The sequence below is a fragment of the Ictidomys tridecemlineatus genome, chromosome 7 (genome assembly GCF_052094955.1).
Source record: "Ictidomys tridecemlineatus isolate mIctTri1 chromosome 7, mIctTri1.hap1, whole genome shotgun sequence".
In the NCBI taxonomy this organism is placed as follows: Eukaryota; Metazoa; Chordata; class Mammalia; order Rodentia; family Sciuridae; genus Ictidomys; species Ictidomys tridecemlineatus.
In genome coordinates this window covers 134985387-134998563 of record NC_135483.1, presented here as the reverse complement: position 1 = coordinate 134998563, position 13177 = coordinate 134985387, and the positions used below count along the sequence as shown (strand labels likewise).

At 36.3% G+C, this 13177-nt stretch overlaps 1 protein-coding gene across 5 annotated transcripts in view; it reads right to left on the bottom strand.

Annotated features, from left to right (window-relative positions):
- Positions 1 to 1356: 1356 nt before the first annotated feature.
- Csrnp3 (cysteine and serine rich nuclear protein 3) overlaps positions 1357 to 13177 on the bottom strand; it is a 187465-nt gene continuing 175644 nt past the window's right edge. For all 5 annotated transcript variants that reach the window (XM_078017518.1, XM_078017517.1, XM_078017516.1 and 2 more), the window contains one exon: positions 1357 to 12066. In XM_078017518.1, coding sequence (XP_077873644.1) covers positions 11008 to 12066 — 1059 coding nt within the window. In that variant the 3' untranslated portion in view covers positions 1357 to 11007. The remainder of the gene's footprint in view (positions 12067 to 13177) is intronic.

The following is a 13177-nucleotide window of genomic DNA, read 5'->3' as shown; positions in this document are numbered from 1 at the left end:
GGAGAAAGCTGAGTCACAGGGGAAATAGATTAAAATTATTTAACTACCCAGTGGGCAAGGGGAGAGAGAGGTAAGGAGAAGCAGCTCAATGAGGGAAAAGGCTTCAGAAGTTGTTTGGATCCAGATCTAAGGCAACCTCATAAGGCATTCCAGAGAGTTTGGGTTTTATTTTGTTGGCAGTGAAGAAAAAATCAGGCAGGAGATTTCGAAGTCAGTAACATGACCAAATTTGAGTTTTGGGATGATTAGTTAACTTTCAAAATTATGGACTGGGGATGTGGCTCAAGCGGTAGCGCGCTGGCCTGGCATGCGTGTGGCCCGGGTTCGATCCTTAGCACCACATACAAAGATGTTGTGTCCGCCGAGAACTAAAAAATAAATATTAAAATTCTCTCTCTCTCTCTCTCTCTCTCTCTCTCTAAAATAAATAAATAAATAAAGTAAACGGCTTCCTAATGGTTCTCCTTCGAGTGTGGAATCTGAGAATTAGTGGGGCCTCCCTGCAAATATGCTCAACCAGCAGTTTGAAGTATGCTTTGTGAAACAGGTTGAAGGGTAGGGCTAGAGTTATAGATTTGCTAGATATTGGCATGGAGTAATACTAGAAACAATGGAAATAGATGACATTGTCCCCACAAAGGGGGGTGAAAAGGAAAAGGGGTGAGTGAAAATTGTAAAGCAATGTCTTTAAAAAAAAACTTTCAAAATTATTTCATGTTATTATTTAACTTTCAAAAATATAGAACTAGTCTCCAAGATATAAGAAAACAAGTTATGTGAGAACAATGTCCTGCATATGATAGGAGATTAAGAAGAATGTAGTTTATTTCTCTTCCTTCTATTGCTAATAAAAGTGAGTTTGGGTAATCTTAAGACATCTTTAAGCAGATAGGACTTATTGTACATTTATATTCTAAACATAAAATCAAAGATTCTGCTTTAAGCAAAGCAAAAAGTATTACTAAGTAGTTGAATTAGAGTATACTATTTATAAGAGAGTGGATTTGTTTTTATAAAAATATCCTCTGAAATTTCATTTACATAGAGTGTTCCCCTTTGGCCCTCATGTTTATTTACACCTCATTACTTGATGAATGGGTTGAAAAGCTGAGAAAGGAAAGTGTTGTAAGCATCTCCACTTAGGGATCCATCATAGTAAAGTTAACACATCTTGGAAATGATAATGTAATGAGCCATTTCGCAGAAACTGGCTTCACAGGCAACTTTTCAAAAATGTTATCTGTTAGACACAGGAAAGGAGATATCCTTGTTTACACTGTGGCAGAGGACATAAGAGATTGCAGCTCAAGACAGAAGAACAGAGAATTACAAAAAAATGCGACAAAAATGCTATAATAGATACAACTTAGAAACTGGTTTTACTCTGCTGCAAACAAATGGACAAGATATTGTACAATATATAATAAAAAGTACAGCATAATACAAGTGCCACTAATAGAAGAAACTTAAGGATAAGACTTAAAAATGCTTATTTGTAATATATATATATATACACACTGCAATAAAAAGCCACAATAAATACACGAATTTCCATGTCATTCATAATAAATACTGAAAATATAAATACAGAAGACTACAGCTAATATGAATAAATTATTACAACATAAGGTCCAAGTTAAATTTTGTTGAACATTATTGTAGCTTATTTTATATACCCTTTGGCATCTTTGATGTTATAACTTATACACAAGAGAAATCAATCTAGAACCTGCGACACACAACATGACATCTTAGTGTAAAATAACTGTATATATGGATTGTAGATGGATTCTCTTCCCTTTCAACCTTTATAAGTCACTAGATGGAACACAGCAGTAATTAAATATCTACTGAAGTTCTGAGGATGTTAATTAATAATAAAAAGTCAATGAAAAGATAAAACTACTTTTAACATCAAAATATAATGGATAGCGCAGTGGCTTTTCGAAGTTTATAGTTACATTGTTTTTTCCTAGCATCAGACAAATAAAAAAAACATTAAAAAATACCTTTAAAAGACTTCCCTTGTGTAGGAACCATTTCTAACATCTGAATGGTTCAACATAGACAAAGAATAACCCCCAAAATCCTTTGGATCGTTTAATCTACCAATACATTCAGCTCACTAGATTTCACCAGAATTTGCAAAGGTACCAAATTTCTGTGGCTGCTGGAAAATGGAGACACAGTTGAAGTCTAAGAGTATGATCAAGACACTGCAAAAGGTGATATTTATCTATGCAACCAATTATATATATGTTTTAATGGGGAAATGTATTTTTGACCAAAATCAAATGACCTTTCTTATCAAATTGATATACCCTGTGACACTGAGGGAAATACATTAAAATAACAAAGTGCCATTTTCTGCATTAACAGGCATTAACCAGTACATATGTATTAATAGTTCTATCTTAAGAGGCTATTACACCAGAAATGCAATAAACTAAAAAGAAAGCAGATCAACTTTACTAAGACACAATAAAGGCTGAGGTTCTTAAGAACAGAGTTGTAATCTACAGGTTTATTTTTTTTATTTTTATTTACTATTTCTGTACTGTAAATGTCTAGCATTTATTATACATCAAACACTTTTGAAACATGTTTCACAAACTACGCCTCAGACTTATTTCCATAGAGTTGCCTAGAGTCAATTAAAACATGGGCCAAATTTTACATGAGCATTCTACAGCATTTTTTTTTAAAGGGTAAATCCCCATAATGTTATTTGTGGGGAGCAACCACACTTATGTGGCTGTCATTTCCCAAGAGCATCCGAGTTGGAGGAGATAAGTAGCTGTACCTAGGTTGAAAAAAATCCCATGGAGAAAGAAACCATTGATTTCAGGGGTGCTCCTTATCTTCTGGTTAGTTCTGCTTCTGAGTTGGAGTCAACTCTGAGCAATCAGAAAAGGTTCTGAAAGCTGCAAGGAGTACTTGGGTCAAGTGATTTAATCAGAAAAAAATCACCATCCCCTAGGACTCCTCCCTTCATTTTCAGACTCTGTCAAAGATGACAAATTTTTAAATCATTTTCCTGATCCCTGAGAAAGTAAGCAGTCATTGTTTTAAGTAACACGAGTACAAAGGCTGGGATCAAATGGTGGCTGAGTAACTCTCTGGAGTCATTTTATTCCAGATTAGATTCTTCACAGCTAGTCACATCTTCTCCAAGAGGAGTAGAAAAACTTTATTCTTATTTGTCATTTTAGGTTAAGGAAAGATTAATGAGAAGATACTTATTTAGAAGCAAGAACATAAGAAGGCTTACTTTTATTTTTTTAAATAATTGTAACTTCTCAGAAAGTTGAGCGTTTTAAAAGTTGAGTCACTTGATTCAGGTTCTCTTTGTCCCTGGGGATTTGAATAGTCACCTTTCTTAACATTACTTCCAGAAATAATAATTTTTTTAAAAAAAAAAACACAAACAGAAATAAATATATGTAACTATATTTGTCAAATGCAGGTCACATTACTGGTATTGTTTTAGTACCTACATCTTTTTAAAAACATTTGATTTCTTAAATTAATGAAACCATCATATGTAATACTTATCAAATCAATAGTTATCAAATCAACTTTCTTTGAATCTCTTTGCTACAATAGCCCAAATTACCACAACTGTTGCCAGGTGCCTAGCCCACAAAGACTGGCCAAGATATTTTCTTATTGTGAAAAAACCCAAAAGAGCTGGATTGTGTTGCTAAGGAAACCACCTTCCCCAGAGATGTTAAGAATAGATGGGTATCTATCCTACTGGGCATGCCTGAGTGACAGTCCTCCCTGGGGGTAGATGGATGAACCAAATGACCTCTAGAGATCTCTCCTTGTCTCAGGACTATAAAATCTGAAGAATACTGAAGAATCTCAAACTTTCCATTATTCACACACAGTTTAGCCATTGTGACTATCTTAAAAGATTAAACCCTTCTGAGACAACCATTTGGCATGACTAGTACCTAATAAATTATATTTCAGACAGTAGTAACCTTTGGCAGTGGACCCTGTTTGATTGTGACACAAACAAAGTGACTTTTCCAATTGTTAAATTTAAAAATCTTTCAAGTTTAGATATCTTTTCGATATCATTAAATCACTCAAGGTTAAACATGATATCAAAAGAATGAAAATAGTCAAATCATTTATTTCCTAGAGTAGATATTTATGTTTTTCCTCTTTAGGAGAATTCAGATTTGGATTTCGTCCCTTCCTTTTCTTCCATATTTAAATAAGCTTGCAAAATACATACAGATCTTTTCAAAACTGGCTATTTTCTGAAGGCTAAGGGGAAAGCTCGGTGGGCGATATGAAAAAGGAAGAGCAAAATAAAATTGGATAAAATGGGGTACAAAGTTAGAATTTTCAAACTGTTTTTTTTTTGTGTGTGTGTGTATGTGTGTGTGTGTTTCTCTATAGAGAGACAACAATAATACTATATTAGGAGGGCATAACCCAGACAAGAGGTGGCTAGTCTTACTCAGTGTAGCAGTAGGAGGTGATGCAGATCTCTGCACATAGAAGTTCCCAGATAATTAAAAAACAAATTTAGTTGTAGTTGGACAGAATGTCTTTATTTTACTTACTTATTTTTATGCGGTGCTAAGGATCGAACCCAGTGCCTCACACATGCTAGACAAGTGGTCTGCCACTGAGCTACAGCCCCAGCCCTAGATAATTTTAAAGAATCATTTTAAAGTCAGTTTCTTCCAAATACTCACTAATAAATGCCCTTTTAAGATAATTCCAAGTCCTATAAAACCACTGAATAAGAAATCAACAGAGAAAGAAATATTTAAATGTGTAACTACACCAAAATTACAACTAAAGTCATTAAATCTAAGTCATACGAATTAGCTTAGATAAAAGCAAGGCTAATTTTTACTGTAAATTTGCCTCCTCCTAAATCTAGTTAATATACATTATCTTAAATATATTTAAATGACCTTGCACATGACTCTAGAATCAGAATTACTGAATGGACTTTAAAATCCACATGGTACTGTATAATGCAGGGAAGTATTACATTATGAGCATGTTGAATACAAATGCTACCTAATCTGTCAGATTCCTTTGAAATTCTAGTCCTGCCAGAAACTTTTGTGATCAATAAAATGACAGTAGAGTTGACTTTTCTTGAATTATAAACAAGCATAGAGGATTAAATAAAAAACAATTTCCCTGTGTAATGATACGTTTATCACAAGGGAAAGGAAATCACTAACAATGTGACTTAAATCTTTGAAATTATTTCATTTCCCATGTATGTAACAAGTACCTGAATTTCTAAAATTCCAGGTTGTACGTTAATAATATATTTTAAAATCCACATATAAAAAGATGAACTAAAAATACACACTGGTTTAGGCTTTGAATCTGGTTACATATACTCTCCTGATTCCCAACATTCTGACTCACCACTCTCAGAATATGAAACCCAGGGAATCCCAGTCAGTATGCAGACAAACTAGCCCCAGGACTGATCATCAGCTAGCACCCAGGTGATATCACATTTTTGTTTTGAATTTCCCATTAGAAAACAATTGCATTGTTGAGGAAGTGTGTCTCATGGTCTAGCTTGAAAAAACAAAAGAGAAGTCCGAAGTACAGTTTAAAAACGACTATTCTAAAAGTGACAGTGAATTTATATTTTTGGCAAGTAAAATATCAAAGAGCTTCTTTATTTCTAGATATCCACACTTTTGACAATAAGTCATTCATCAGTCATTTTAATGTTTAAATTTCTTTAAAATGGTTTCTTTATAATTGTGTAGATCTGTTTTTATTACCTAAAGCATCAAATTAAATAAATATGGTTTATATAATCAATGTGGATGTTGATCAGCAGATATAAGGGCCAAGTGCACTAAGAGGAAAGCCATATGTCATAAATAGATCTTCTAGATTTCAGATCACCTGTTACTTGTGAACTTTCTGCTGTCATAAGACCTAAACTGGCCCTGCTGAAACCTTTTTATAGTTTCTAAGAGACATCACTAACTATTAGACTTAGACTCCATTCCTCATCTGCTTCCTGACACTTCTATAACTCTTGTGAGATTTCAAATTGCTGGTATTCAATTAATAAAGTCAATTATATTATTTAATGCCACAGAAAACATTTGTGAGATGTGCTGTATGTGCCAAGCTGTTTTTTTTTTTTTTTGCTTAAGTTTCTAAGTTATTCTAGCACAAATGAGCAGATCTCAGAAATTTTGCAATCAGAAGTTGCAAAATTGTATTAGAACTAGAGTGCTCAAGGCAAAAAACTTCTGGTATTGGTTGTGGTAAAAATACCATCAATAGCTCCAATTTCAAATCACAGTGAAGGCTTGCTTTTGAAAGCATAAAGGTATTTCTCAATTAATCTTGGTATTTTATCCAGTGACAAGGACTAAACTGTCTTTGAGAGAATAAGAAGCATATGACATCTTACAGTTATATTATGAAGTTATATTTGCGAAACAAAGTGATTCGAAACAACTTTTAAAAACAGAAGTTCTGTTGACATCCACATTTGGGGTTTGTAACTCCAAGCTAAAAGTGAGGGGCATCTTATGACTTCCTTTTTCTACCTGCTTCAAGGCAATGCCTTTGGAATTTGGAACAGGAGCCTGTTTTGATAGCCTATTTATAAAGAAGTAAGAGTGACTATGCTTCACATTTTGTTTCAAAAATTTCCTGACATGTTTGCTGGATTATGCAGGAACTAAACCCCTTTGAAAGTGTGTGGTAGGGATTTTACAGGTATAAACTTAGCATCACTGATATAGTCTACACCAAAGAAGTAATTTGCCAAAATCTCTTTCTAGGATTTTGGTTCTAGCAAAGTCCACATATAATTTACCAATTGCAGATGGGGAAAAGGAAGGAAGATCTAGCGAGTACCATTAACTTAAGAAAAAAAGAAGCATTCTTTTAGTTGCAGTTTGCATATAATTGGACAGTTTTTTAAAATAACATGTTATAAAATCATATTAAAATAATTTGAATAGACTTGACTAATTCATTTCACCCTTCATCACTCTTAGAACGTAAGGCTCTTCACCCCCTAGTATTTTTACTAACAAGGACTATTGCTCTAACATAACAGGTATTGAATAAATGTTTGTTGAAAAAGTGGATTTTAATAAATTCTGAATATCAAGACCAACAATATATATTTGAAAATATTTAAAAATCTAAAAACCAATTTATTAATCTATAGGAAATAAATCATGATATATTTTTCTGCTTAATGAAAACTAAGCCAGATTTTGCCTAGAAGTCATCTACTAGAGTGTAAAAATTTCAAAGGACATAACAACAATCTCTTTGCTTCTTGATTAATTTGTGAACAGTGTCACCTGGAGTGTGTAACATATATGATTACACTGTAACATATATGATTGTGAAGACTTTATCACTTGAAGAAATAGTAATTTCGCATTTTATATGTGGCTGGAAAAATTAGAAAAAAATCTAATTTCATCACAAAGGAAAGACCTTCAACAAGTAACTATATAATTCAACCAACCAAAAGACATGAGACAAATGGGTTTTATCAATGTCTTAATGATTGGAGATCAAGGAATGAGAAAAACTTAAGTAAATTTTTCTTTGACTTTCTTCTCCAAAAAGAATTCAAGGATGACAAAGGACATGTGCACTTGACTTGCAAATCAGTTTGACCTGGATTAGAACTGGGAATTAAGCCCCATTTAAAGGTATAAGACTGAAGCTAAAACAACAGGGTGTGGAGCAGGAAGCTTTGCAATGGAAAGTGAATAAGTAAGAGCTGTGTGTCAAAAACTCTCATTTATTTGGTTAAGTATATTATGGAGTGATACAACAGCTGAAGGTCAGGTGTGTGGTACAAAGATCTTAAGTATCCCAACTGGCTGCATCTGACTTGATACCCACTTCTAAAAGTTTAGAATAACCATAGCACTTTCCTGGTATATGAGCAGTTTTTATTGAACAGAAGGGCTATTATTGGGGAAAAAATTTCAGATGGGAACACTGTGCTCCCTTTTAGCTTTTCTGGGAAAGGAAGTAACAATAAAATGATTACATCATTAGTAGTATTTGCAATTTTGATCTAATATTTTCAAACTACAGTTTTAAAAATTATTCTTTTTTTAGATCATAAAACCATTTCAGATTTTAGGGTTGGAAAATTGAGTACCCAATACTGATTCTTTCCTAAAATCTGCTATTCTCTAGTGTGCCGTAAGCTTGTGTTTGGTGTGTGGGCATGAGAGAATATAGGAGTTATTATTTTTTAAAATATGTAACCTGTGTATGTAGTTTGTGGAAAATATTTAGGGGTTGTTTAGGTGTGTGGAAATTCAGAATTGAAATTGTCATGGTTTGAGGGCTAATTATTCTTAGTAGGGCAGTTACTTTGTACACCAATTGAACAGACAAGAAAAAAGCTCTTTCTTGTAGGCATCCTTTGGGAACAAAGCTACAAACAAAGACCCAGCCAAAAATAAAAAATCAACCTTTTGCTGGGCACAATGGTACATGTCTATAATCCCAGCAACTAGGGAGGCTGAGTCAGGAGGATAGCCAGTTCAAGGCCAGCATTAGCAATTTAGTGAGACCCTCAGAAATTCTGCAAGGCCCTGCCTCAAACTAAAAAAGAAATAAAAAAGAGCTGGGGATAGAGCTCAGTATTAAAGCATCCTGGTTTCAATCCCTAGTACCAAACAAAAACCCCCCAAAACCTTCTTGCAAAAATAAAGCTGAATTGAAGGTAAAATATTCAGAAATTGGATTATCATCCTACCCTTCGATTTTGCCCCAGCCAGAGGTGGCTTTTTCTCACTATCCCATACCCCAGTGTTTTAAGAATAACCTCAGCGTGCTTCACATGTAGACACTTCCAGAGCTTTTAGTGGTCCAGTAAACATGGAACACATACTTCTTTTATGTGTTTGTATGAAGAAACAATAGCCTCTTGTCATTTTCTCTTTGGGCCTGTGCTCTTTAGATTGTACCAGTAGGGGGAAAAAAATTAAAAATCAATCACTAAAAAACTGTAACCTTGAAGATAACTAGGATATACCACCAAGATTTGAGCATCCCCACCCCATCTGATTAACCCTGGCTAATCATTCAAATGGAACCTCCCTGCCTTCATTACTGCTACCTATACTAGAACAAACCCAAAGCTCCTTCAAGGTTAAGGATAATGGTTATAAATAGCCCAGTGGTGGGGGTAGGGAAGGGGCAGGAACCAACTGCACTGTGGAAGAGCTGCCAAGTAAACATGGTTTCCCCACATCAAGTTCTCGTAGAAAATTTTCCATTTGGAGGACTTTCTCTAGATCAAGCATTTTAAAAGTTCAATTAAATAAAATTTTAAGGAACTGAGTTCTACAATATATTTCTATTCATATTTCTAAATACTCAACTCTAAAAGACATTAAAAAAGTAGTGATGCAATCACTGGATAGCAAGGCATGTCCACATTTCAAATGATATAACAACAGAAGGTCAAAAATATGAAGCAGGTTTATCATAATCATATTGCATTGGGGAAAAAAAAAGCAGAACACGCTATTTAGTTACCTAAATTGATTTACAGGAAAAGGGTTTCCTAGAAGTCCTCCAATGAACCAAGTGCAGATAATCTGCAGGTGGGGAGTGCATGTTTTATTTCTATCTATTCCCTTAAATAAGAGAATATGAGGTAATCAGAGAGTAGGCAATGCATTCTGAACTGTTCTGCTAAGTGTCCCAGGCAAGTCAAATCAAAATGCTTCAGAAAAGTAAGGCCTAGTTGAGTGTTTGGGTAGAGGCCCCCCTTCGATCAGCTAGTTGCTAAGTGGAAGTCCCACTATACACTTATTCTGTAGAGATGGATGGATCGCGCTGTAGAAAAGGCTGTTTTGCTGAGGCTGTGTCTCTTCCACCTTTCCTCAGCCTTCTCTGCATTTACCAAGTTAGGTCCTCAGAGTGGTGAAGGAAAATAAGCCATTTCCCTTCATAAGTATCATTGGAAGATTCCTCTATATTAATTGTATGAACCTTAGAATACTTACAGATTTTTTTTTTAACTTAATTTTTTTTTTTTCGTTTCAAAGAGTTCTCAGTCCCCACCCCACACGAGGGACGGTGAAGGGGCACTAAAGTGCATTTTTGATGTAGGGGATGGTAGAGTTTAAAGGTGCTGTCCAAGCTAAGAAACAAGATGATGCTGTTTAGAAAAGAAAGGCAATTCCTTCTACCTCCGTCTTAGGAGTCAGCTGAGGGAGGGCAGTGAACTGGACCCTCACCAGAGGATTGTCCTAACTCTGAACGTTAGAGAAAACTGTGTAAGGACCTGCACATATAGACTCATTTATTTGTCCAAAATAGCAAAAATAGGCCTATTTCACCCTTAAGAAAGTATTTGCAAATCTGATGAGTCAGGATCATAAAAACGTGAGTGGATTCCAGATGCAATCCACGTGGGCATGCTCTGTGGCGCTAGCTATGCATCTTCAGCTTGAATGAACATGCTGCTGTTCCTTTTCATCAAAACATGACTTCTGAACTACCATAAATAAAATACACATGAAACAATTAAAATTTTTTTCTTACAATAATTACTTTTACATTAAAAAGTCACCATCATCTTCAGATATATCGAAAATTAGGACTCTAAATCTTATTATTTTCCAGTCTTAGTTAACAATCTTGCACAGGCCCGATAATCCAAAACTTGGAGCTCTGTTCTGCACAGCTTGGCAGGTTTCACACAGTTTGACAGGTAGGCAACTGTGAGATATGCATTTTTAAAATTTAGCATTTTTCTATCAAAACAGTCTGAAATCTTAAAATCCCCATAGTGACTGTATTTGTGCAATGCCACAGTCATGTAGCTAGAAAGGAGAAAACAAAATACAGTCTGGAAGATTAATCACAGTCCAAGTTTTCTTGGTCTTCAGTTTAAACAACGATGAGCCCAGGAAATCCAATTAAATACAGTGCCTTAAATAGGAGAAGAGTTGGTCCTGGAATAGAATAATTTAAGCTCTACTAAACAGGGACAGTCTCAACCACGGGAGATTTGATACACTCTTCGTGCAATCTGCTCTTTTCTGCAAGGCTCAAAGAATTTTCAGCAGGATGCTCCGAGAGGTGACTATCACCATTCAAGGTGGGGACAAACCCTTCCTGGGAAGGGCCTTTCAAGTATGAGTGAAATTCCACTTGAGGATGATTAGACCTGTGTTCGGGATATAAGCTATTGCAGGGCACCCCGCTATCATTTTCGGAAGAGGAGCAGCAAACGATGACAGAGGGGTTGGCAGCTGGGTAGTGGGAGGCACCGTAGGCCTCTTCCGCTTGTCGGGCATAGTCAACGAATTGCTCTGGGGTCATGGTGTAAGGCACCAGCGAAAGGGTACCGTTTTTGACAGTATCTCGTTCTGAGTAGTTCTCAGCCATCTGGCTAGCAGTTCCTGGAATGTGGCTATCGATTTGGTAATACAGAGTTGAAGAGTTGGCATAAAAAGAAGCATTTTTTGCGTGGCTTTCGTGAACAGCAGTGCCATCGGAATAACAAAGGACCGAAGGAAGAGGGACCACTTCAGCGTGAGTGCCCAGACCTTCCACGAAGCTGTCTCCTTTATCGTCGTCGTCATCTTCCTCCTCCTCCTCTTCCTCCTCCTCCTCCTCCTCCTCCTCCTCGTCTGACTCGCTAGGCGCCAGGCTTTGGGTGCTGGAATCGGTGACTCCACTGCAAAAGCTGCTCCCATCCTCCTCCTCTTCGTCCTCCTCCGCCTGGCAATCTAATTCCTCGGCAGACTGCAGGTGCAGCACTGCAGCCTGGGGTTCAGTTTCAATCTCAAAATTTTCTGCGATAGAATATTCTACGGAGTGAGCGACGGGGCCCATGGAACTACTGTGAGCACTTATCTCACCGTGGCAGCCGTTCAGCGTGGGGATTTGCTGCTCTCGGTTTTTCTCCAGTTCAAGTTTCATTATTGTGTGCAAAAAGTGAGTCCGGACACGGATAGGATTAAATTCAATTCTACCTGCTGTGTTACTACAACCTTCTTTAGTGCAGCCACACGGGAAAGACATACGATCCACCTTAGAAGGAAGAACACAGATTAGCACCATGGAACTATTACAAGCCAAATAAAAATTTGGTTCCTTCCAGCAACCCCTTTGAATTAAGTAATCCACTTAACTCCACTATGTCAGAGCAAATACTAATAAAACTGCAAATAGATATGAGAAGGGGAAGTGAAGTCTTAAATCATAAGAGTTAAGTAGTTTCTAAACCTATATTTAAGATAAAAGTAGAAATTTGGTATATGTGGGCATTTTTATTTCTTTGATCTTGTCACCTCTAGTGCCTTCTTTACTTCTTTCTCCATTCCCTACATTTCTTTTCTCTTTATGCCTTTAATTTTGCTCTCATTTTTCAATGCTTCTATTCTTCCTATAATCTCCCTTTTTTTCTGCTGGATTCCAGGTCACCTACCAATTTTAAACACACAACTTATAGTACTTCTTCCCACCTGCTATTTTTTTTTCATAGTGCTGGGATTAAACCCAGGGCCTTGTGCATGCCAGGCAATTACTCTACCAACTGAGCTATATCCCCAGCCCCCACCGGCTATTTTTAATCTAACCTACATCATGTTCCTCATGCTACCTATATTCTTTTCCCTTTGCTCATTGTGAAATGAACTTCACTCTCAAAGATGTCCAGGTTGACACCACTAAGCATCATGCAGTATTATAATTCATTCTCGTTGGTTCAACTTGGTGCATGGGTGAATATGAGCATACTGCTGAGATGCAGTGGGTATACACACTGGCAAATGGTCTGGTCCGGGTCTCCCCTTTTCTTTCTCATTCTGTCAGACTACAGACTTTTTGAGGGAAGGGGATGTATGTACATTACATCAGAATCTCAGAATAACTTGAGTGATGGGCTCTAAGGAAACAGTGATTGCATTAACCAAGGATTTCTGGACTGACCTCTTTACTCAGGTGGTAAAGTGGAAATCTGGGAAACCCATAGGTACTCCTAAGATATTTGCCAACTGTCTCGGATTCTACAAATCAACCTGTGTGCAAACCAAAGTACAGACAAGAAAAAAGCTTGCTCTGCTTCCCACCTTATCCAAATACAGGGAGTATACTATGCTACAGAGGAGATTGCCAACTTATTGTAGTTATCTCAGTCCCA